General features: G+C 48.4%; 1 protein-coding gene across 1 annotated transcript in view; it reads left to right on the forward strand.

Annotated features, from left to right (window-relative positions):
- CAPN1 (calpain 1) overlaps positions 1-26,883 on the forward strand; it is a 597,334-nt gene that overhangs the window by 401,232 nt on the left and 169,219 nt on the right. Inside the window, exons 8-9 of the mRNA XM_069644966.1 lie at positions 24,963-25,048; positions 25,387-25,461. Coding sequence (XP_069501067.1) covers positions 24,963-25,048; positions 25,387-25,461 — 161 coding nt within the window. The remainder of the gene's footprint in view (positions 1-24,962; positions 25,049-25,386; positions 25,462-26,883) is intronic.

Consider the following 26,883-nt stretch of genomic DNA (forward strand, 5'->3'; position numbering starts at 1 on the left):
TTTGTTTAAAATGTCTCTTTTTTTCTCCCTTAGGTATGCAGAGCTCCAGCGCGGCGAACTGGCTTGGTTGAGCCCCGCTGGTAAATGATGGCGCATTAAGAGCGCTATGATGCGGTAAGTAAGCGCTATGCACATCACTGCAAAGTCTTGCCTTTGCTAACCTGTGTTTTTCTTCCTTGTAGGTCGCAGTGTTGTTCAGTGCGAGTGGAATGTCCGGAGTGGTACCAGCCGAGAGGCGACCAGCCAGGTAAGCCTTTTGAGCAGTTCGTAATTTGTAAATGTCTCTACTGCTTTTTTTAATGTTGCCTCTATCTTCCTTCTGTCCGGGAGGCATGCAGATTCGAGGAAGCTGTTCTCAGTAACTGCGAGTGTTTAAAGACGAAGACTGCAGGTAAGATGCTGCTGCTAATGATGATCCTTTTGTCTCCTTGCAGGTTCTGCTTCTCTGAGGTTCGAGGGAATAGCTGGACAGAGTGGGCGTCACGTTACAAGCTGCAAAATAGCGCGAAGCGTGTTGTCTTGCTCGGGTGTGGTTTAAATAGCCTCAACAAAATAGTCCAGGTAAAGTAGTCCCTAGGCTACCACACCCAAAACACTAGGCCGCATAGCTTGGTTCTTAGAGACCAAGCTATGTGGATGCCTCCATGTTGGATGACAATACAATAAAGTAGTTCCCAAGCACATTGTTTTTCATGGTGTATGAGCCTGGCGGCATAGGCACCAGGACTGGCCCCATGAGTGCTTTTGAAGAGGATGCAAGGCTCTAGAGGCCTGAGTCCTGACTCCACCTGGCCAATGGGTTTGCCAGAAGGGGTTTTGGGGGAGGGTCGTGACTTTGGCTCCCCTGGTGGCACATTTACATCTGCAAGGCATTCAGGTTTTTCCCTACCTGGATGATTGGTTGATCAAGGCGTCCTGCCGGCAGGCTGTCATGGCTCTGCTCCGATTGTTCTGCCAGGCGTTGAAGGACTGGCGTTTCCTGGTGAATTGCTAAAGTCTCACTTGGAGCCTTCTCAGGATCTAGTTTTCATTGGGGCACAGGTTTGCACCAGGATGGGGAGGGTGCTCCTGTCCCTAGAGAGGGTCTGTCGCTTGCTGGCTGTTCTGGGCAGGGTTCGCAGGAGGCAGTATGTCACGGCTCGTCTATTGCTGAAATTGCAGGGGCACATGGCTTCTTGCTTGTTTCTAGTTCTCTGGGTCCGTCTTCATCTATGTCTCCTGGTGTCTTCTCTTTTCTCCCACTGGCTCCCGACATCTCAAGCTTTCGAGGCTTTGATTCCGGTGTCACCTGCTCTGCGGGTCTCCCTACTGTGGTGGTTTGGGGTTCCGAATCTATGGGCTGGTGTGTCCCCGGACATTCCTCCTGTGACCACTCCTACTACCAACGCCAGCGGAAGGGGTTGGGGGGCTACTTTAGGGGTCCTCTCTGCTCAGGGTTTGTGGGATCTGGAGGAGAGCAGTCAATCATCCAATTGCCGTGAGTTGTGTGCCATTCTCCGAGCTCTGGTGTACTTCAAGAGGTTGCTGGTAGGCCGGGCGGTTTTGTTCCTGACGGACAATACGTCGGCCTTGCCATATGTCAACCGCCAAGGTGGTTTTCCGGACGTTCCTTGAATGCCTTGGCAGCTCAGATAGATGCCTGGGGGGATTCACATCTGGTGTCCTTAGTGGCCTCTCATATCCAGGGGGTGGACAATGTTCAGGCAGATCTTCTCAGCCGCCGGTTTCCCTCCTCTGAGGAACTGGTCCTGTCGGCCCGGGTCTTTGCAGAGATCTGTGTCAGATTTGGGACCCTGTTCTAGACCGGTTTGCATCTCTGGCCTCTGTGAAGGTTCCCCTCGTCTGCTCTCGGTTTCAGGTCGAAGGGGTTTGGGGGGGTAGACACCCTCTCTATGCAGTGGCCTCGGGGTCTCCTTTATACTTTTCCACCTATCCCCCTTCTGCCCCGGGTGGTTCAGCGCATCAGGGTGTCCAAGATGACTGTATTGTTGGCTCTGTTCTGGCCCCGCCGGAGTTGGTTCCCCTCTCTGTTGGAGCTTAGGTCCCAGGAGCCTTGGCTGGTCCCGAAGTAGCCTTGTCACTTTCAAGGGGATCTGTGGTTGGGCGTTCCCCCGGATGCAATGGGCAGTGTGGCTATTGCACGGGCTAGGCTGATATCTCAGGGGTTCTCTGGTCCTGTAGTTGAGTCCATAATGAATGCTCTTAGACCCTCCTCTCTGAAGGTGTACGGCAGGCATTGGAGCCATTTCCGGGACTGGTGTGGGCGGTCTGGGATCCCTCCATTATGTTCTGGACTCCCCGCTATCCTTCAATTCCTCCAGGAGGGGTTTGACAAGGGCTTGGCGGTTTCCACGCTTCGCTCTCAGTGGGCCTCCATTAAATTCCTTTTGGGGGACTCTGATGATCACTTGGATGTGGAGGTGTTGGTGGGGAAGTTGCTGCGGGGTTTTCTTCTTCCTGTTCTTGTACTTACAAAAGGGCTTCCCCCTTGGGATCTCCCTCTTGTCTTATGGTTCCTTCAAGGGCCTCCCTTTGAGCCCATTTCCGAGATTGATATAAAACATCTTACACTAAAGACTGCCTTTCTTATTGCCATCACAGATTGGGGCTCTGTTGTGTCACCCCCTTTCCTGACGGTGCTGTCGGACTCTGTGGTGCTGAGGTGGGAACGGAAGTTTCTCCGTAAGGTTGTTTCTCGGTTTCACGCCTCTCAGGATCTGCAAACGCCAGAGGAGGTGGCTTGGCAGAACATTGATGTTCGGCGGGCGGTGTTGGAGTATTTGGCTAGGACTGCCCCTTTTCACCACTCCGATAGTCTTCTGATTAGTTTTGGCCCGGCTGGTGCTGGGCGTAAGGCATTGGTGGTGTCCATTAGCCGGTGGATCGTGTTGTGGTCTCCATGGCCTATGTGGCTTCATGTCTGCCTGTGCCTGCGCACATTCAGGGGCGGTCCACCAGGGGTTTGGCGGCCTCCTGGGCCGATGCACAGGGGGTTTCTCTGCAGGAGATTTGTAGGGCTGCCACTTGGGCTGATCAAAACACTCATCAACCACTATAGGTTGAATGTCTCCCATTCAGGGGTTGGTTCCTTCGGGGTTGGAGTTTTGTCTGTGGGGATGTGAAGTTGGAGTTATTAAAGGTGTGTTTTTCTGCACTGCCTTTTACCCATTGCTGCTTTGGTATACCTCATGAGGTAAGTACTGGGACGAGGAAGAGTGGACATGGAGGTAATGCCCTGATTACTTACTGGTAATCTTCATTACTTCTAGTCCTACTCTTCCTCGTAACAGTACTGACAACCCTCCTCACCCTCCCTGCGGGAAAGGTCCATGCTCCGGCTTGGTAATATGGAACTGAGTGACATGGTTATCGGGGAGGAGTTATAGAGATAAAAAGAAATAAAGAAGGTCCTGTGTCGGAGGCAGGGGCCTCATGAGGTAAGTACTGTGCCGAGGAAGGGTAGGACTAGGAGTAATGAAGATTACCAGTAAGTAATCAGAGCATTCCCAAGCAGCAAAAAATGTCAGCTCGACAGTGATCTGCATTTGAATAGCTTCGGACAGAGCAGTGTTTCCCAGTAATCTTTGGGGTGAGGGTGGCTGTATTAATGGGGATATCCCTTAAGAGGCGAGAATGGTGGGCGATTGGAAGGAGAGAACTGCATGCTTTGGCGGCCGGCGGTGGCCATTTAAATGTGTTTTCTTAGACTGTGTTTCCTTCAGTCTTGCCAGAACTGTGGGGGAAGAATGTCGGAAAAGAAGCACCCAGGTATGGGGTTTCAATTGGGGGTGATGGCGAGTCTGAGGGTTGCACGGGGTGTAGGGGACAGGTAAAAAGGGCGGGGCAGAGGAGCATCTTTCCACTATTTTTTTGTTTTTGTTTACACTTTGACCCCTGCATGAAGATAAATATGTCTAATATCTTGGATTAGTACCTTGCACAATTTACTGGTTAATGCCTTTCAAAGGGCTTGTGTACAAAGCAAAATCAGACCCAGCATGCTGCATCGAGGATAGTGTACCCCATAAGCGCTGAACAATGCGGTCTGAGAGACTGAACTCTAGATGAATGCTCATCCAGATTTAACTTCTGGGCAGGAATGTGGCGTACAACATATACAATAACTCCTCTCTCGCCATCTAACTTGAGGAAAAACCTGTGGCGCATGAGTGGTTTTATAGGTGTAGTTTGCTGAGAGGATTCAGAATTCTCATGCTCTTGAGTGAGGCTTGCTTAGCAGGCAGCAGCCCAGGACCATGAACGCGGCCGGCACCCAGGGCAGGGAAGGAAGAGCAGTATTACCAAATGTTTCACTCCCAAAAGCGAAGTTCGCTGCAGCACCGAGCAGTTAATCTCCCAGTCCGTCATTTGTTTCCCGAGCGAAGGCTGGTCCCCTGACCCTGCGTCAATCACTGCATGCCTAAAAAGTATTACAATGACGTCTTAGGGTTCGCACCTCGGCAGTCCTGCATAACAACGAGCCGGATAAAGTGCTTGTATGGTTTGCTTTATCGGAATGCAAGCTAGCCACATTGCACTTAAATTAACTTTTGGGCTTACTGCACAAAAACCCAGACTCGCATAAAAGTGGAAAAGGTTGCTTTAATGTGACGGAACAAAGCTCACAAATAACGCTAACCTGGCCCCTGGTCTTACAGATTAAAATTAACCGCTTTTACATTTCACCAAACATTAAATAAATAATTAACTCTTAAAGCCCCCAACACTTGAATGAATAACCCCAATTTCCTCCCTACCTATCTTCAGGTCCTTACCATTCCCTAACCATCTTCTCCAGCCTTCGTCCCCGCTTTCTGCCACCCTCTCCCTGGGGCCATGCCCCTCCATCTTCCAGACCTGCTCCACTCTCTGCATCCCCGTGGTAGCCCGTTCGTGCAAACAGCACCACCCCCATCCTTACCTCCGCTATCCCCCCCCATTGCTTGCCTCCCCCCTCGTCCAAAGGGCCAATGCCCCCACCAACTACTTCTTGTACCCCAAAACTCCCCTCAACACCAATCTCCTCAGACCCGCAGCCAGGCCGACCTGTCACATCAGCAACAAAACCTCTTAACATTCCTCCAAACTAACGCCCCGACCTTTCATACCAAAGCTACCAACAACCCCCTTTACCTTCTGCCCTAAACACACATTGACAACCTGAAAATCCACAACCTGGGGGAAAATTAACAAAACCTATTTCCTACTCACAAATCAACCACCCGTACTCACCCCAATGGACCTCACCAAAAGAAATGGGGGGACGCGGGGACAAAGACTCGCCCTCAACGGTCGCCTGCTCTCGAACCTTCCCTGCCCCTTAAATACACCCCCCCAGCGACGCGCTATGTGCAGGCCAGCTTGCTGGGCTGTGCAGCGCCCAAAACCACCCCGGGGGGAAACGCTGCACGTTCCCCCCGGGGGCCCCTGTTTGGGCTTACTGCAGAAAAACCCAGACTCGCTTAAAAGTGGAAAAGGTCGCTTTAATGTGACAGGCCAAAGCTCACAAATAACGCTAACCTGGCCCCTGGCCTTACAGACTAAAATTAACCGCTTTAACATTTCGCCAAACATTAAATAAATAATGAACTCTTAAAGCCCCCAACACTTGAATGAATACCCCAATTTCCTCCGTACCTATCTCCAGGTCCTTACCATCTTCTCCAGCCTTCGTCCCCGCTTTCTGCCACCCTTTCCCCGGGGCCATCCCCCTCCATCTTCCAGACCTGCTCCCCTCTTTGCATCCCCGGGGTAGCCCGTTCGTGCAATCAGTGCAAACAGCACCACCCCCATCCTTACCCGCACTATTCCCCCCCCCATTGCTTGCCTCCCCCCTGATCCAAAGGGGCCAAGCCCCCTGCCACGGGAAAAAAACCTCCCCTAAGGTGTTCTATTCTGCCCCACAACTGCGGTGCTCAACACTTCCAACTCTTCACCATATCCTGCACCAACAACCTTAAATCCAGCAGATTATAGCTATTACCATAAAGCGACAAATTAACTCCACCTTCCCTAAAAACCTCAAAGTTCTCATATATAATGTCCTTGTGCTCAAGAACTCGCACCGCTGCCAGGGCACAAAACCTTCTCATCTCCATGTTTATCTTTTTTCTTGTGCGCTCTACCGCACCTTCACTCACTGCACACCTCCACACTCTCCTCGGTAACAACTTAGACCATAATAAACTTACCTTGGGCCAAATTTCCTTAAGCCATGCCAGGTCCCTCTTCATCTTCTTCAACAAAGCTACTCCTGTATCCCGCACTAGATCATTCTCCCCAGCATGTATTATTAACCCGTCCGGGGGCCCCAAAACGCTCTTTCATCCCCGCTAGCATGGGCAGCAGTTGATCCCAGCACAGCCCTCCAAGCCCCGACCACCTCACAATCCCCATTTCATAGCTACAGCCCAATTACATGCCGAAAACCCTCTTTTTCTGCCTCTTCGTCCGCCTCTTCACAATCGAGTGCCCGACAATCCAAATCTGCCGGATCTGCCCCGGCCTCCTCACCGTCTCTTCAAAAGAAATCAGTGCCACTTACGTACCTCCACCTCCCACAAAGAGCCCCCCCACACCACAACCCCGCTGCCCCTTCTCAACTAGACTCTTTTCCCAGCTCCCTGATAAAACCCTTATACTTCCTAGGCCTCCACCTACCCAAACTCTTGACCTTATCCTCCGACAGCCCCAAACCGTTACCCTCAGATGCCGCACCCATCCTAAATGAATGCGTACCAAAATCCTCAGGCTTTTTCCCCCACCACCCCTAATGCTTTCCTCAGAACCCCCAGCACCTAAGCTGCCGACACCCCTGACCCCTCAGCATGTCTAAAAACCAACCCCGACCTTGCCCTTGATAACTCCTTCCACGCCAAACCCGCCCTTACCGGGCACAGCTCATTACTTCCCCACCCGAGCGACACCCAGCAGCCCTTCCTCTTCTGATCAGTTTTTGACCTGCCAATCCAAATATCCACCCCAAATCCAAAAAATTGACATTCTCCCACTGTAACCCACCTGCACCCCCTTTCGCTGCCACAAGCTCCGACACCCTGAAGCCTCAAAAAACAACCATGTAAAGCAAGCCTGAAACATAACCCCCTCTCACACCGACCAGCAAACTACTTCCAGGGCCCTGCATAATCTGACCAACAGGCTTGCTGATATCGGCCTTCTGCTATCCTTCACCCCACCTTTTTCCCTCGCCCAACCTTCTAACATCCTGCTCGCCAATTGCCCACCATTAGGTGAAACCCCCAAAACCATTTGCTGTAGAAGGCTATTCCTGCCAATTTCCCCGCTATGGTGGCCCTCAACCAACCGTTAACCATACACCACAAAAGAAAATTAACCACATCATCCCTTCTGCGCTCCTCAGCATCCTCCCAGCCATTCCAGCTACGAGCCCCATTCTTTAGAAATTCTCCCGCGCCCTCCTATACGCTGCCCTAGACAACGGTGCCAAAGAGCCCTCCATTAGCGACAGAGCTCTGTTTCCTAGCTTCCACCGCTCCTCCGTGATCCGCTGCCTGATCTGCTCTGCTCCAGGTGCCAATCCACGAAATCTCTGCCATTGAAAACGAGATAATGCATCAGCGATGCCATTATCCTTACCCTGTACGTGCGTAGCCCTGAACAGCACATTCCACTCAAGGCCTCGCAACACACACTCCCTCAATAACCTCACCACCCTCTGGTCCCTTGCTGACTGCCTGTTGACGACATTGGCCACGCTCTCATTGCCCACATTGAAATTCACCTTCTTATTTGACAACTCCCTGCCCCACAGATCCAATGCCACCAACAATGGAAAGAACTCGAGGAATGCAATACTCCTCCCCTCTTCCAGCCACCTCGCTGGACACCTCTCTGCACACCATCTACCTTGCCAGAAAACTCTGAAACCCCTTCCCCCCCACACCTGCTACATCCGAAAATATCTGCACCTCCCAGACTACTGGATCCCCTTGTAGCCACATGGACACCCCATTAAACCCTTCCAAGAAACACAGCCAGATCCTGCAATCCTCCCGCACCGCCCCTGAAACCCTCACCCGATGATGTGGGCATTTAGGTCCCGCCATGGCCCTCGACATGTTCCTACAAAAGGTACGCCCCGGGGCCACCATCTTAGATGCGAAATTCAAATGCCCTACCAACTGCTGCATCTCAAGCAAAGTCACCTGCCGCGCCCCCACTACCTTCTCCAGCAAACCCACCAAACGACTCACCTTGTTGTGCGGCAAGCGTGATGTCATTGTCCTGGAATCCAGCTCAATCCCCAAAAATGTCAAAACCACCGCTGGCCCTTCCGTTTTATCCTCGGCCAAAGGCACCCCCAGCTCCTGCACCAATGCCTGAAAAGTATTTAGCATGTTCCTGCACTAAGATTCGTCATCCGCCCCACCGATAAACAAAAAATCATTGAGGTAATGTAAAACCCCCTCCGCACCTGAACTATATGTAAAAACCCACTGCAAGAATGAACTAAAACATTCAAACAAAGCGCAAGTAACCGTGCATACCATCGGTAGAGCCTTGTCTACATAGATGCCATCCTCAAATTGCATACCCAGCAACCAATAATCCTCTGGGTGCACCGGCAGCAACCTGAACGCTGCCTTGATATCACACTTGGCCAAAAATGCACCACGACCCACCTTCCTTATCAATTCCACTGCCTGGTCCACGCTCGCATATGACACCCCACAATCTTCCGGGGCAATGAAATCATTGACTGACAAACCCTCCGGCCATGATAAATGATGTATCAGTCTGAATTCTCCCGGCACCTTCTTGGGCACCACCCCCAACGGGGATATAACCAAATTCGCCAGGTAAATCCACAAACGGACCAACCACCCGCCCGGCTGCCACTTCTTTGCGCAACTTCTCCTTAACCACATCCCCCTTTTCCTTGGCTGATTTCAGATTCTCCGCCCATCTACGCACCCTCGGACCTTGGTATCCTAACCTGAAACCCTCCCTAAAACCATCCCCCAAGATCTTCGCCCCTTCCCTGTCCGGATAAAAACGGAGCCACCTCTCCAGAACCTCTACCTTAACTGGAGTAGAAGCCTTTCCCCACAATCCCTCTTCCCGCTCCCGGCCCCCACCCTCGGTCTCCTTGCTGGAAGCACTCTGTAACCGGGTGCCGCCCTGCACATCTGGTGCACTCGTGCCTGAACCTACACACCGTCCGCATGCAGCCATCCTTGTTGAAACCCCAACACACTGCTGACCCCTGCCTCCTCCCCCCGACCCCTTCAGGAGCGGGGCGACCAAGAAAGGGCCGGTAAGGCACGGATAAGCCACTTGTAGTGTGCACCGTCTGTCCATATCTATCTCCCCCAAACCGCCTGGCTATCCTCAGCCAATCTTGCCCTAAATTCCTTGTCGTACCTCACCCACGCAAAACCCCCAAAACTCGTGAAAGCCTTCCTAATAACATCCATATATTTCAACAGTGCTACACACCTCTCTGGGAATTTCTTGCAGTAAACACTGGCGTATATGATAAACGCTGATGTCCAATTCTCTATTGTCACCGGGACTTTCGGCCGCAATACCAACTCCCTCTCCTCTTCCTTTGAACCCTCCTTGGCTCTAACCTCCCTGTGCAACAACTTGAAAACATCCACAAATTCACCGGCCCAAATCTTATCCTTTGTAGAAGCCATCAAGTGTGCTCCCAATGGTTTAGTGATGCCCATATATGGCAGCTTCTTATCCTTCCCTTTACCCTCTGTCTCCTTATCTTTTGTTGCCTGCACCTCCGTTGCCCCAGGCTCCATCACCCCGTCAGTCTGAACCTCCACTGATGAAACTTTTTTCTCCCCACACAAAACCCCCGCAGCCTGCATGCCCCCATCTCCCCTCACCCCTTGCACCCCTACCTCGCGTCTCCCCTCTGCCATGCAGCTGACCACTCTCTGCCCTGCCTTCGCCCGCCTGCAGCCTTGCCTCCACTCCAACGCTCCTCGTCTCCCTCCTCAATGGGCTCCTGCTGCGGGAAGAAAACATATCAGCAGATTCACCTAACCAAATATTCCCCCGGCTGCTCATCTGCTGACCCCGGCACCCTTCCACATCCCCAGACCACCTTAACCCCCTCTCTCCGCCTCCCCCTAGCCACCCTGTAACCCTCATCGGAAGAAACCCCTGCCTGTTCTCTTCCTGGGCGAGGGTTCCTCACCTCCACCCGTTGCTCCTCCTGGCTAGGGGCCGTGCTGTGCCCTCTAGGCTGCACCCCGCTATCCTGAAGAGGGGCTGTTCTCAAACCCTCTTGGCTGTTCCTGCCGAACTGCGGGGGCTGCCCCAAACCCTCCACCCGAAGCCTTCCTAAACAGGGAGGTCGTTCCGCACCTCTCCCTCTCCTCACTGCTCTCCGGTGACCGCTCCCTCCTTCTCCCCTTCACGCTCTTGTGTAAATACTTACCTCCCTTACCTCTACGCGCCACTGTCCCCCTCGGTACCTCCTCTCCCCCTCTCTCCTCCTCTGCCTGCCCTATCCCCCCCATGCCCATTCATCTCTTCCCCAACTCCACCTGCGTCCCCCACTTCCGCAATCGTACCTCTATTAACACCCCCCCCCCAACCCTTCCCTCTGCTCTCCTGGGAGTCTCCCTCCTGGACCTCCTGTCCCCCCACTCCCCGGCTCCCCCTATCCCAGCCGCAGGGTTACACGCCACTACAGCTGCCAGCACTCCATCTGCCGCAGCTCGCCTCTGCAGTCTGCTTCCCTCCCCTTCCTTATCAAAATCCGCACAGCCACTTGCAAATAGCTGTTTATATATATTCTTTTTTTTATTTTTTTTATATATCCCCCGCTCCTCCACCCACCGGCCCAAACCAACCCAAACTGCTCTGCGGGTCGCGGATCCCGCGGGAGCAGCAACCACTGCGCAGGGACACTGCCTCTGCCCCCCCGGCTCCTCCCGATCCCAGCAGAGGTCCGCCTACAGCACACCCGCTCGGCCCCGATGCAAGGGCTGACGCGAGGCACAGGCCTTCCCCTGGCAACCAGCTGGAGAGGTACGCGGCCCCTTACCAAAACGCCCCCACCCCCTGCGCGTCTCTATGGACATGCTGCCCAGAGACCAAACGCACATTGGCAGCCGCCGTGCACCCAGCCGGCACGCCTGCCTTAAAGGCATGATCCGATAAAAAATGTTATTGTCCCAACGGGTCGGCCATGTTTTATTAAGCCTAAGTGGCTCGATTTAAAAAAAATTTCCTATGGACCTTACCCGAGTTTTCGTCCATTAAACGCACGCGAAAACAGGCACCTGGGCGTTGCCATTTTGTGATAATCCTATAATTTCCCCCATCGCCCTGGCTGACCTGCTTTTGCGGCACTAAATCAAATCCCCCGCCCCTGAGCCTGACATTATCAAAACATTCATATTCCCCGCCTCTCTCCGTGACGTTACTGTGCTACGTAGGCAAACGCGCCCAGTCATCTTCTGCGCGACTCCACACAGAACCCGGAAACCAACACAGATCAACTCACAACACAGCGCGCCACAATTCGGAATATGAAACTGTACTTTAAAATGAAACAGCAACACGGTACATTTGATAAAGTACATTTATTTGACAAATGTTTAGAGAATATTCAGCAATTGCCATATGAACTCCGAAAGCCATTTATTTTCTTATCTGTTTCCGCAATAACTGTTCCGTTTCATCTTGAGTCACGAGCTGTTCCTTTATGGAATTAAGTGATTTAAAGAATCACTTTGGAAGCACGTGAACCGCAAGGCTGTTCCATCAACTAGGCACTAGTCCAGCGTAAAGGTTGATATGTTGCTTCTAGCCGCTAGTACGGCGTAAGGACATGTGGGCCCTTGGCGATCGTCCCATAGTATGGTGATCGTGCTCCAGTTGTTGACACGAAGCTGCAGGTGTCTGCTGAAGAATCCATCCGCCGGTGTCTCAAACAGATGGCAGTGGCAGAATGGGATCAAATACCTGTTATGAAAACAAATAAATTATAAATAGTCTCGCTAGCCGAACTTCAATAATATTACTCATTTTATTTATTACGGCCGATCAGAAACTATTTGCTTGCAAGGATAGTTCAATGGAGTATGTTCGTCTCTAAAATCAATGCGAAAAGTAACGAGATAAATCAAGGCCAACACACAATGAGAAACGACTGTTTGTCTACATGCCTGTGTAATGATATGATATGGCATGTGTAACGCGCCTATACACAAGTGTTTCAAGGCGCGACGAGGCAGGGGGGTACAAGGGGAGACGGACAACGATACTACTAGACCAGGTGTCATTCAGATCGCGCAAGGGGAAGGGGAGAGGGGGGCAAAAGTGCTGTACATGGTTACTAGAATACAAGATAAATAGGGCCAGCTGGTGGCAAGTGCAAGGTAAGTGCCGGGAGAAGAGGCTGAAGGATACAGAGACAGTCCCGTAGTGCAGCTAGGCAGTGCAGGGAAGAGTGGCTGGGCCAAGGAACGAGATAGTTGAGACCTGTGGACCTGCATGCCCATGTGCCCACTACGAACACGTTTCCCTTTCTTTTCCTAGCTCTTCATTCATTCATTTATTCATTCATGCATCCATTCATTAATTCTTCATTCCGATATAAAAGCGTCTAAAGATTTACTCACATTATATTTGAAATTTCCATTGTGTCTCTGCGTAATGCAGTCTGTAAAACGGACCGTGCTCTTGACAACGATTTTTCGTATACTGAACTAACATGAAATGTTCTGCCTTATCGTCTCTTAAGTTATTGCACACCCCCTTCAAATGAAGTTCTTTCGGCATGGTCCCTGTCTCAAGGTCAAAAAACAATACAACCTTATACTTCCAGTGCGACTTGTGGGCCTCTTCTGGCCGCGAGCTGAAAATCAAAGCCGCTGTACTTCACATTCTTTATTTGCAACATCCCGTAGTAAAGGCATCTGTGAGAACTTGGAAGTTTCGAATCCATCTATGTAGTGCGCCTCAATGTGAAAATGCGAACTGGCTTCTCTCCCAAATGCCACGGCCCGCTTGGCGCGTTCTAAGGCCCCCAATTTTGTCCCCGTTGTCTGCGAGCTTTGCAGCCCCAAAGAATCATAACTATGGAAACATTTAATTTTTGGATGAAGGTCAGGGAAAGTATAAAGTACCAGAGGAGTTCAGTTAAAAGTGAGATTTATTGTTTGTTTTATTGTTTGCAATACGCCAGCCTCCCCTCCAATAACAGTGCGCAAAAGTGCGCAGCATTTACATTTACATGAGATATGAGAAAAATATATACATACACATATATGAGGTGAATAGAGGGAGAATTCAAAGATGTCACCCATGATGGTGAAGGTAGGGGTTAGGGGTCCAGGTACTGTACAATAACATTTATTAACAAAAAGACAATCGTATTGCAATTATAGACATATAGACATGGTCAGCAATATTCAGACAATGGTCAGCTTATTCGCCACCCATGATGGTGAAGGTAGGGGTTAGGGTTCCAGGTACACTGTACAGTAACATTTATTTACAAAAAGACAATTGTGTTGCAATTATTTAAACCGGCATTTGTACCTCACAACCAGCTCCCCTTTGGGTGGACATGGCACAGTTGCAATGTTCGGTGGCAACGCATCACTGCTCTGCACAGAAACGTCCAAAATTCCATATCTGTGCTTCTCTAACACAGCAACAATAAGGCCTTTCACAAAGTCGAACTGCATTTCATCATAGACTGGTTGGATCACCCATTGCTTCGTTCGTTTTGAAAAGCGCTTATTGTAGCGAGGCATCCTTACTTTACCCCTAGTCCTAGATTGTTCACGTCCGGCATTGCTGTTATGGGCCAAGACCGCTAGTAGAGTGCGATGTTTAATGCCCCGATAGCTAAAATGCAAGCGCTTTGGTCTGTACTTGAGGCACATATTGTGGAACACCTCCAAACCTCCTGTGTGACAGAATTCTGTCAGTCCTCTCAAATCTTTTGATAGTTTTGTCAAACAATCTTCTCAATGGCTTTGTGTGTCGGTGAAGATGGAATCAACTACTTCTTCTTCCTTGCCTCCTCTGGGGACAATGGCCCATGTTCACATTGGTTGAAATGTTGGTTTTCTGACCAGCGGTGAACGTTGGTGCAGTGGTGCATCAGTGACCGCCATTTTTCAAGTAGTATTTCCACTGACCCTTCACAAGTTTTTGAGCTCCACCAAAGATGGTTTGTGATAGACTGGGGACCACTGCAAAATACTTTCAAAACCTTTCTTTTTTCCTGCAGCCGAGATTTTCTTACTGATTGATTTAGCAAGATGCCATATGTCAAATTGATGATTATTTGGGAACTGCTCTCTCATTGTCTTGGCAATTGAAACGTGTCTGTCCGTGGCTATGAGTTTGATGTCCATTCCCCTTGATTGTAGATCTTGCACTGATTTTATAAATCCTAGTTTCTCCATGGCCACTGAGGATGTACATTGTGACACCTGCACGACCACTATCTTACTATCCATGTCCTGAAAGTGGTAGGTGCAGTACTTGGCAGAAAATCCAGGGCTGTCGCACTGTCCATCGCCGGCAAGCCTGAATCGTTTCCCTTCGAATATACTTGCTAGAGACAATTGTTCAATTTTCCAAGCAACACTAATGGCCGGAAACAGATAATCATGTTGGTATTTGTAGTACTGCGTTTTAGAAATGAAATGGAGTCCCACAAACTGAAAGAAAGCCTCTAACTTTCTAAAACTGGAGCCACTAAAAGCTGCACACAGTAGATTGCCTTCTGGCATTTTCCCCAGCATCGGTTGTGCAGCCCATGAGAACAAATGATTTAATCTACAGGCGGCCTTATTTTGACGTTACTGCCTTTTATTTGACGAGTCACATTATTCAATGGCTTCCCAGATACTTTCCCTCTAACGGAATGCCCACATTGCAGCATACTTATAATATCCATCAAACAACTGTCGAATACAATGTATTTGCTCTCTTTCATTAGATTGTCATCCGGCGTCAACGTTGTTTCGGCCTGTGACGTTGTGGAGATTTCAACACATTGGAAAGTAATATCGCTGATATCAAGTTCTGATGCGTCAATGGATGCTGCTGGTTTATTCCCAGTCATTTCAACATCTGTTACTTCAGCATTAATGGGAGAACACAACAATGTCGACAGGTTTTTGGGTGGCAATTTTTTGGCGGGTGTAGATTGTGTGAATTCATCTTCAATATGCGATGGTGCGGTCTCACTGTAGCAATGGTCCAATGCAACTTTGCTGTATTCTCCAAACTCGGCAAATTCAGTTTCTGGCCATTGGACAGGAGCTTCTCGAGCCTGAACACGCTGCGCCTCAATGAATAGTTCCTCCATAGTGTACATGGTCTGGCAAGCAACATCTCTCATTCGCTTCACTGTCTGTGTATGTATAGTTCTGACACCCACGGGTAACTAGAGGAGAGATTGGAAAAGGGATGTTCAGTTTAAACACAAGATGGAGTGTAGTCCAATTGACTGGAAAAAAACATATAATAGTCCCCAGCACAAACATTTTTGAAAAGTTATGAACTGTTTGTGACTAACCTTTTTTTGGTTTCTTTTCTTTGCAACTTTTTTGACTCGACCTTCAACATCTGCACGCTGTAGCTCCGATTAGTTTCCGCATGTCCTCCCTTCCTCTTGCGCTGCAACGACTATATTTTCTGTATCCACATAGACAGCATGGAATGAGGCTCCATCGACTCCCTGAAACATAGTACATTCATTACTATGTATCAAAATATTGTTAGCATAAAACACACGTGAGGACGAACACACAGGTACATCTCAATAGCCAAACATGATTTAAACATTGTTTGGAACAATCAAACGACAAGTATTCAACCAGTGATGATGTAGTTCGATGGAACTGTCAGTATCCATACCTCTGGCTCCGCATGGACTGCCATGAATGGTTGTATTGGAGCGGAGGCATCAGCATCTCCCTGAAACACAGTACTTGCATTAGTATGGTTTTCAATATTGGAAACATAACACACACTTGGGGTCGACGGCACAGGTACATATAAAGAGATGAGCACAAATGATGCATTGTCTAAAATAATAAAGGAAACTCAAAATATGCAGATTTCAATGACTGATTTCACCGATTCCTTTACATCTGCATCTAAAAGGGATGTTGTGATTGTAGTGGAAGCTCCGTCGTCTCCCTGAAACACAGCACTTGCGTTAATAGGGAAGAAAGTCTAGCAAATGTATTCACGTTATATGATCACGCATGATGGAGCTGTCAGTATCCATACCTCGTGCTGCTGAAGAATATCTATGGATGTTGCAAATGTAGTGCGCACTTCCGAAAGCTGTTGCGCCGATTCGTATACGCAAGCTTCCACTTCCCCTGGAATTACTTGAATGTCAGGCTCTGCATCAAGTGCAGGGGTTGACGCTCCATCAACTGCCTGAAACATAGTACTCGCATTAGTAAGGATTACAATATTGAAAACGTAACACACACTTCGGGTCGACAGCACTGGTACATATCAATTGCTAACCACGAATGAAACATTGCGTAGAACAATCAGACGACAAGCATTACAGCTCTGATGAGGACGCTCGATGTCAGTATCCATACCTCCTGCTGGTGAGGAACATCTAGAAATGTTGTAGATGTGGCGGACGCTTCAGCATCTCCCTGAAAGACAGTACTTGCATTAGCATGGATAACACTAATTATAACTGAAAACAAACACCAGTGGACGGTAACTAAGGTGTAGATCAATTGGAAAGCACTAACCAAACATTCGAAAAAATAGTTACACGATAGAATAAAACTATTACTTGACACGCATAAAACAAGTCTGTAGCGGAGTAGCGTAGCAAGATTACCTGATACGCGCTAGAAGTGGTTGATAACTGCGAGCACGTCAAGGATGTAGAATGTTCTTGCCTCAGATTGAAGGGAGAGTCAAGAAGTTGTAAAGGTAAATTATTGATTGATAATGAAATGCCAATATTAAAAATAGCCATGTAAGGCAACAGAATACTTGAAAAATGCGCAATATAGCGCAGTTCCCTGTTCCCATATATATACATTTCGTTTGTGGGTTATGAAATCGAAAAAGAATTTATTGAAAAATGTCATTATTCAAAAAGCTATACACTCCTATCAATATCGAAAGTATCACAAGGGATACAACACCTAAAATATCAATTAATCCATTAGGCTACCTACACACTGCCGCAAGGCCTAAAGCTAAATCCGGACACTTGACTCACCAGAGGCGGAATGTGGACGAATAGAGTGGGAATAGCGTTTGCGAGCAATTTCCGTGTCGTTCACTGTTTATTCTTCTTTGTTACCCAAGATGTGGCGTACATGTCAGAGGAAAAGTGCAGGCTGCAGATGAGGTATCGGATCACCCCTCTTGTCCTGTAAGACTTGTTGAACTCTACTTTCAAGCTCATCCAGTGGATATCCGCAATGTCTGACCCATTCTCTGATTCGATCAACAGTTTTCGGGAACACATGCATTGTAGTGCCTTCAGATTTCGCATGGATCTTCGAAGGGCAACCGCTAATCGAACAGGCAGGCATTGTTGACAAATCTGAAAAGTAAATATCGACATTATTATACAATATTCATGAATAAAGATTTGATGCAAAACTCTATACCAAACTCTGAACATGTGACTCGTCCCTTGGATGTTCTGTCTTGCACGAGAAGGAAACATGCTTACATTATAGACTGGACCCCCGAAGGATGCAATTCGATGACAATTGACACAGATGAAAATAAATAGATCTATTGATAGCATAGCAATGGAAATTCAAGTCAATAGCAATGAGACCAATGAACATAGCACTATTGGGTACTCTACTCGCAAATAGATAGAAATTAAAAAATCTGCGAAATATGACCAGGATACATGGCCTTACCTTGACCAACAAACAGTTGGATTCAGCAAGCAGAGCAGTATGTTGCGGGAGAATAGGTGGATGGCCACAGGTAGCGCACTGATGGGTATGCTCGAAGCGATCACAGAAGTTCACGGATAGCACGACGACGAGCAGATTAGCATAGATCTTAGTGTTTCCCAGATAGCACGTTCAGGAGTTGACTTGCAAAGCACAAAGATGTTCTCATGAGACATATCGAGTGGTTTTTAAAGTATTAGAAACTGGGGTGCGTTTGTGAATGAATGACGTATGTATGTCGTGGTATTAGGGGGGCAGCCTGCTTGAAGGGGAGGCCTGCATGGAGACTCGGTGTCTGAGGAGGCCATGTGACCGATGGCCCCTTGGCGTGGGATACCTTTTCAAGTGTACATGTAGTTTAGCACCTTTGCCTTTCGCGCCCCTGACAGCGAGCATCCACTGGCGCGCACCTCCTTTGACAGAGGATGGGTGGGATGGAGGGACCTGGGGCGTGCAGATAAGGCACAGGAAGACTGCTGAATGGAGACCCCTTGCCCTCTTCTGCAGTATATTGTTGCCTATCAGTAACAAATGCCACATACAGGAGATTCTTGTGATCACAGACCCACACTTCAACCAGTGTATTATAGTGGTCAAGACCCTTGACCTAAGGCCTGTATAATCCAATGTTAATTGATATTATAGATATATGTGTGGCTTTTATAGAGACATAACCTACTGAAAGACTTTGAACAAGTGTTACTTAGTGCATGCATTATCGAGAATATTTTATTTTAGCTTAGATAGATAGTGACCACCATGCTTCACAGCGACCATAACCTTCACCAATTCGGCGCACAGATGTCTGACGTCCATCCTTGAATGGAGACACTTGATTCATTTAAAAAATCGAAACAACCGTTGTTAAAATATATGTGGTGTTGTATTTTGTAACTTATTTTCATGACACAAAAATACAAGACTTTAAAGATTATACAGGTCAGGTTGCAGCACAGCGAGAGAAAATCCCCTGTACTGACCGCTGTCACTCGGGAACGTTTCTCTTATGGCACGAACGGCACAGGCGGGTATCACTCTTCGAACGCGGTGTTCAAGCCTCCCGTGGAGCCACCATGTAAAGGAACGATAGGCCACCAGCCTGTGCCACCTGTGAAAAGGAATGAAACAAACTGTTTTTAAATGACCAAGATAAGTTTTTCCCCCCCAGTGCCAAGCCCTTTTTGGTGATTTCGGTATTGCAACACTCAATACTTTCTAACATTTTCTCCTTAATTAACCCCTTCAGTGCCAAGGACGAGCTATCTCGTCCTTGGCACTGTGGAGGTAATCCCAAGGACGAGATATCTCGTCCTTGGCACTTAAAAGGTTAATAAGCGTTTGTTGTCAATGACAATTCTTGTAACTAATGGCATTCAGCACGGACAAATGCTATCTAGACAATGCACACTATTGAACGACTTTCATGCATTACTATGAGATGAATATATAATTTTGGATATAGTAGAAGACCATGAAATAGGAGTGGCATGACAAGCAGATTATAGTTACTCGTTACTCGGATTACGAGGACGAACAGTTGCGCGAAGTTCGTGTATAAGCACCATCATTATTCTCAAAACGGCCCGTGTGAGGCAGGCTGCCCTGAAATCTGGCAGCTCGGTGATGCATTGCGGTCGTGGCTCGCCTTCCGAAATGTAGGCCAGGCATCCCGAGTTTTCTCGGCAGCAGCAGTTCTTGTCCTCGGTTGGCATTAGCTCGCACCGATTGCATGTGCACCAGGTGGAGACGCCGTCCATGCGACTAGGCCCAGGCGCTTCATCTGTTGAATCGTCCTCCCAACTGTTGTCCGAATCACCATCGTTTTCGCGTGGTTCCCTTTCCAGTAGTTCCTCCTCGGTATACTCGGGCTCGTACATGTAGGGCATTATTGTAGCCATTGTGTGGTAAACAAAGTACAATAATTTATAGAGATGGTACAGGTGTTCACACGGGCTACAAGCGGCGAAGGTAGCTGACCAGAGCACAGAAACGGGTCACAGAATACTCAAAGTAACACAGAGAGGAATGGAATCGAAAATCTGCTGCTGTGTGTTGTGAAACGGTCTGTTTATACTTATTGAGGAAAGAGGCGTCCTGCCATTTCCATGGCGACACGTCATTAGCTGAGGCGCAGCGATTGTTGACACGAGACGTGCTTTGGCGTTGGGAAATGGGCGGTACGCGTCTGCTGATGACAGGCTCAGGGGCGGGGGATTTCAGTTAGTGCCGCAAAAGCAGGTCAGCCAGGGCGATGGGGGAAATGATAGGATTATCACAAAATGGCAGCGCCCAGGTGCCTGTTTTCGCGTGCGTTTAATGGACGAAAACTCGGGTAAGGTCCATAGGAAATTTTTCTAAAATCGGGCCACTTAGGCTTAAAAAAACATGGCCGACCCGTAGGGACAATAAAATCTTTTACCGGATCATGCCTTTACTCTTCAGACGAGCCCCGCGCCCCAGAGCCGCCCCCACCAGGGAGCCCCCCCCAGCTGCCCGCCCCCACAAGGGAAACCGTCGGCTGGAAGGCCCACCTCCCCCTGCGAGGCACAACCTGAGACCGCCTTATCTACGACGAGTCCCCTATCCGCACCGGCGGGTAAGTAAATGTCTATGTATATAATTTTTTTTTTTTTTAATTTACTAACACTCCCCTCCCACTACGCTACCGTGTACCCGCCTGCCTACCTCGCCACCCAAACACCCAGGCCTCACGCAGGGAAAGCTCGAAGCAGACGACCCGGACAAAGACTCGCCCTCAACGGTCGCCTGCTCTCGAACCTTCCCTGCCCCTTAAATACCCGCCCCCCCAGCGACGTGCTATGCGCAGGCCAGCTCGCTGGCCTGTGCAGCGCCCAAAATCACCCCGGTGGGAAACGCTGCGCGTTCCCCCCCGGGGCCCCACTAGTGCAATGTGGTGTGTGCATTCAGCATATCAAAAAAATGGATACATATTGGATAGGAAAACTGACCCACATGTTTGCCAAATTTTACCGGGCATTGGCTGAATACCTCATTGGCTAATCCATTCCTGTCTCAGGCTGGGCTTAAGTGGTAACCAACGGGATATGTCCTGACGGTCATTTTAGGATCAGGCAAAACAATGTTTCACAGGCACGGGCCTTTACACAGCCATATCAGAACCAGGAAAGCCTTTGTCAGAGGGGTGGGGTTGAGAACCGACGAAGAATGATCATTCCACAGCTGAAAGTGATAAGCACATGCTTTCCAAAAAAAACTTATGATTGGCACAATCATTAAAACACCCCCTCTCCCTGTCCCCAATTAGTTTAAATGGCTACAGGAGACGGAAATGAACACTTTGTGATGCAGCAAATTCATGCCTGAGCATTCCCAGTGACAGTCAGATATCCTGATTCTCACTATGACCTCTTCTCCCTTTTCTGGTAGAAATACTTTGGCACATAGGTGGCACTAACACCACTAAATGCGCCAGAGCCAATGAGGGATTCAATAAATAAACACACAAATGAGCAAAACGCCCTTAAAAACCAAAAATGTACAAGATGGTGATTCGAAAAGGAAAATAAAAAAAGTGGAAGGAGCTGGGTTAGGTTTGAATGCAGTGAATGGTGAGGTATGGGGGGGTGAGGAGGGCACCTCCTGAAAGGCAAAGGGAAGGATTAAATCAACAGCACACATTCAAGTCAACCTTAGGGCATTTTAGAATAGAACACATCAATCCCACAGAACATCATTGCACAACCTATCCCTGCAGCTTAAACATGACTTGGCGTAGCATAGCATAACTTAACCTGGAGCACAATACCAAACCTAAGATTATTACAATGCCCTCTTGTGAGGAGCCAAGAAGGCAGACCTTCATAAACTCCCAAAAATTCAGAATGCTGCGGTACGTGTTATTTTTCAGATGAACCGCCAGGAGTCCTTATCAGCAGCCAGGAGGGCTCTCCCTGGCTGTCAGTCTCGGCTAGAGTACAGTTTAAGCTACTGACCATCTTTCACAAGTGTGTTTATGGTGACGCCCCTATATACCTTAAGAACAGGTTGAGATTATATATACCTAGTAGAACCCTTCGATTAGCTAAGGCCTGTTTTCTACAATTCGACCGAGTCAAAAGAGCATGTGGAAATGGTCGCGCTTTCCATGTACAGGTCGCACGGGCCTGGAATGCCCTGCCTGAATCCTTACGTAGCCCAGCCGATCTATTGGTTTTCCGGAAACAGCTAAAGACATTCTGTTTTCATAATCTTGATTTGACTATCAACTTTTATTAGATGGGGCTCTGTTTTTCTTCCTTCTTAATGGCACCTGGACGCCTTCGGACTTTGGCACCTTACAAATAACATAACAAGAGGGCCCAGCATTGTGAAGCTAGCATAGGTTAGCCTAGCCAGCCATGCAGCAGAAACATGCCCTACCGTCACATTCCAAATGTAAAATGTACCCCAGCAAAAGAGCAGCACAAATGTAGCATGTCCCAAATAAGAATTGGGAGTGGGCGCTCAACTCAAACAGACTCACTCAACCCCTGTGCCGAACCCACTACCTCTAGATTGGAGCTCTGCTTCTCTGGAGATTGAACGGCAGAATGGGAATGGAGATATGATGTGGACATTTGGGTTCTAATGCCTTTTAGAAGTTCCACACCATGCCCATTTTATTTTGGGTCACTAATTGGCTGAATGGTGGAGCAAGTCTTTAAATGTCTGTTGTGCCTTCTTGGATTGGACACTTGTCACTGTTGTGGTCTGCCAGCATATGTGGCAGTGGTGGCATGCTGCTTTAAGGGGGCTGGCATTTGTCAAAGCTTGCAAGAATGGGTAAGTGTTAGAACCTCCACCAGCTCACTTCGGGGACGAGAGCTTCCAGCGTTAGTCTGGGTAGTCAAATCTGCTTTATGCACTGTGCAAGAGATTTCTGCATATTGCTGAGGCCTGCATAAGCCTGCGAGCAGTTTGCGAAGGATTTACAAAAAGCCCCTAATGGCTGAGCAGGCCCTGCCTGGCTGAGTAACTTCTCATGCAGTGTATTGTTTCCTTGGGAGCACTTTAAGAGACAATTTAGTAAAGTGACAGTGTCAGTAGGATAGTGCTCCGTGAAAGGGCTGTTGGAAAGAGGTGGTATCCTGACCTTTCATAAACCAGGGTGCCTCTCTGATATTTCTAAAATACTGTTTGTTTATTATTTATACAGCGCGCCATACCCTAGGGTATCTGGGCGCTTTACAAGACATCTTGGGATACATAAGTACATACAGGTAGAGAATAATACATAATAGGTCGTAATGGGGGAGTGTAGGGGGAAAATGTATTGTTACTGTTTCTCTGTGTGAATCCTGCACTATGGAGGGCAGTAGGTGGTGGTGGTGGTGGTGGTGGTGGTGGTGGCGGCAGCGGCGGCCAATGGATCCTCTCCATACCACCCCCAGGCTGTTCATTCTCAGGTGAGGAACCTTGCCACTTGGTCACCCCACTAGAAGTCTCCACAATCTAACGGGACTTTGTCACCTTACATAAACCTTCATTTTATTCAATTTTTTTTCATTTTCTTTAAGCACTTTACATAACATTAGACTGTATTCTAGTACACTCTCCTAATGCCGTGGAACATTGGGCCTAGGCTGCACGTGTGATATTTTTTTTTGGGGGGGTTTTTTGTGTTTTGGTTTGTTTTCCCCCGTTAATGAATGTGTTGTTGTGCATTATTGCATTTCTCTTTGTATCCCCAGTTGCAAGAGACCTGGATCGTTTTAAATGTTTGTCTCTTGGCCCATTTAATGTTCGAACAGCCATTTTAGGGTTCGAATAACATGATGTCGCAAACATAATCCATGGATTATTTGCAATGACTTTTTTGTTTTTATTTGTCAATACGCTTCACTTGCCACCAGAAGCCAGTAGCATGTCCAAATAATGAAGACTTAATTGGTAAAAAATAATTGCCATACAATTCTACCTGTTTCCCTTCTTCACCTCACCCATATAAGTTACACAAATGGCAAAATACTTTGAGTACTTTGTCACCATGTCTGAGAGCATTCCAACGACTGTGTGTGGTATCAGTGGGGGGAGGGGAGATCCTTTGGTACTATGTCATAGACTTGTTCCATGGAAATTACCTTTCACCCGAGACACGCACGTGCCCTGTAAATTTGCTTGAACATTTGAAACAGGTTTGGGTTGTTTCATAGTTCTGAGGGCACTTATTACTCCTTTGCATACATTGGTAAAAAGGAAAACCATACTTTCATTTTAGGGAATTCGCTGATCACTAACAGTGAGCTTCTGATACCCAATCTAACCTCCCCGTCTTGATTCTAAGGATCTATGTGATCACTGCGCCGCTCCGTAGTGTCGACTACGAAAATGTCCACCTCCATTACGGCGCGGCTTCCCTCTATCCCTATGGCATGAGTTCCCACCTACGTACATTGGGAGGAGCTGGCGCTGCAGGTTCTTTTGTTTTTTCTTCAGCTGTGTCTCTCCATCTAACATAAGCAACACCCATTACACAGACTAAGGGGTGGGGCTCGCCTTAGTCAGTGTAATGGGGGTCGCGATTGTTTTACTGCGCTCAGGCACAGAATTGGAAATGTTGCCACAATCGTAAGGCACCACAGGCTGAATAACATCATGACTGAAGTCACTAATGCCATTTCGAATAATCTGAGAAGGGGGTAGTTGGCACATCAGACACTGGGTACTTCACTTGTCACAAAGAAATGTTTTATACAGCTCTCCCTATCGGATGAAATGAAAGGCTTGAGATGCACTTGTGTTACACATTCTTACCTGGACATGGGGTTAGTCAGGCACGGTTTGGCATATCCGATATGTACAGACACGCCACACTTGCTTTTCGGTGTCCAATATTGTTTCTTTTCTTTACTTCAAAAGGGTAGGGTAAGGGTTGTGTATGATAGTTACACATGTTTTTTTTTATTTAAAGAAGGGTCTTTGGGTCACTCATACTGTAGCGGTGCTCTGGGAACAGGGTGCCCAGTGTTTGACCGACTTTTTTTTGCGTTGCAGGTGAACTACAGAGGCCAGAATGTGAACCTGATTCGCATGCGTAACCCGTGGGGAGAGGTGGAATGGACCGGGCCCTGGAGTGACAGGCAAGTGATGGCACTTCATAGTGTTCTGATGAGACCACATGTGCCGACATAGCTCTCAGTTCCACTCCTTTGCTCGGCACACCTCTTAATCTCCTGTCCATCCTGCTCAGTCTAATCACTAATGATCATGATTCCAAAAAATGAATGCTTGACCCGGTTACCGGTTTACATGTATACTTGCCAACTAAGCACCAAATCAAGAACTTGCATACTGAACCAGTTGGAGCCTCCTGAACCCTCAAGCCCCCTCAACCCATTTTATTCCCTTCCCGTTTATAGCAAGCCAGGGGGAAGGGCACTGTCAAACCAGTTTTTAATGCCCGTCTTCCTTTCTTCAGCTCTTCAGAATGGAATTCCATAGACCCCTCCCAACGGAATGAACTGCATAACAAAATGGAGGATGGAGAATTTTGGTGAGTGCTGTTGGCTCCTGTTGGGTTGTAAAACATGGCTCGAGTAGGAGGGTGTGGGTCATGAAAACCTAGTTTAAGATCACCAAAGTCCAGCTTCTCCACTAGGACGCACATTAAAAGTAACCATTTAAACCATTTGTACCATGTTCAATAAAAGGGAAGGAAACAATGCACAGCTTCTTTTAAGCATCTCTTCCACAAGTAACACCTAAAGTGCTCTACATACACCATGCAGTGATGACCACAGGGTTGATTCAGTTGTTATATACAATGGCAAGCTATGGTCCTACATGAAGTAAACGAGTCAAAGAGGGAGGGTTATTTACAGTAATAATGAAAAATATGGGCCCCACACTGTGCAATGGGCCCACTGCCCCTGACTTAATATGGGAATGGTGGTTTGGTGTGCATGTATGTATGGGTAAGTATGTATATACATCCTGCCAGGAGGCCTCCTGGGGGATGAGTATATAAAACCCATTGTACTTATGATATGGCATTTATAATGTGCCTATACTTGTGTTTCAAGGCGTGATGAGGCTAGGGAGGGGAAATGGAGGGAGGACAAAGACAATGATATTACTAGGCCTAGTGACATTGAGATGGTGCAAGTGCAGGGGAGAGGGTGTAAAAGTGCCAGGGGAAGGGGAGGCTGGGAGAGTGCCACACAAGGGATAAAAAAAACAAGTGTACCAGCAGGTGGCAAGTGCAAGGGTTAAAGTGCAGACAGCAGGTGTCCAATAAAGGCAGGTAAGGGAACTGCAGGGTTGCAGGTTTAGACCGAAGTTCAAGGGTTGCCAGGAGGCCGTGCAACTGGGCGGGCAAGGACCTGGGCGCAAATTCTGAGGGTAGCCAGGTGACCAGTGCAGTGCCACACAGGAGATCAGCAGCAGAGAGGAAGAGAGAAGGCAGAAGCAAAGAGGAAGGTCTTGAGGTGCTTCAGGAACCGGAGATGGTTCTGCTCAAGTTTCAGGAAGGGAGGTGCCAGCCGAAGCAAGGGATCTACCCCAAACTTGTTGCTTGGAGAAGCGACTGACCCTGAGGGAGTTGGAGGTGCAGGAGCGAAGAGCTCCAGTAGGAAGATATTGCCAAAGAGAGAGTCGGATGTATTGCAGTACCAGGCTGCAGGAGGCCTTGTGAACAATGCAGAAGGTCTTGAACTTGATCCTTGCAGCCACTGGGAGCCAATGAAGAAATTTCAGGACTGGAGAGATACGATCCCTGGGCTTGAGGCCAAGGACAAGTCTTGCAGTCCTGTTCTGGATGAGCTGTAGAGGCAGGCATATTTAAAAAGAGACTGTTGCAGTAGTCCAGCCTAGAGAGAACCAGAGCTCTGGAGACAGTGAGCCTCTGGGGGTAGGTGAGGAAAGGAAGAATACCTCTGAGGAGGTGCAGTTGGTAGTTTGACTTCTTAGAGATGTC

Source organism: Ambystoma mexicanum, chromosome 2p (assembly GCF_040938575.1).
Source record: "Ambystoma mexicanum isolate Mex_15411 chromosome 2p, UKY_AmexF1_1, whole genome shotgun sequence".
Lineage (NCBI taxonomy): Eukaryota > Metazoa > Chordata > Amphibia > Caudata > Ambystomatidae > Ambystoma > Ambystoma mexicanum.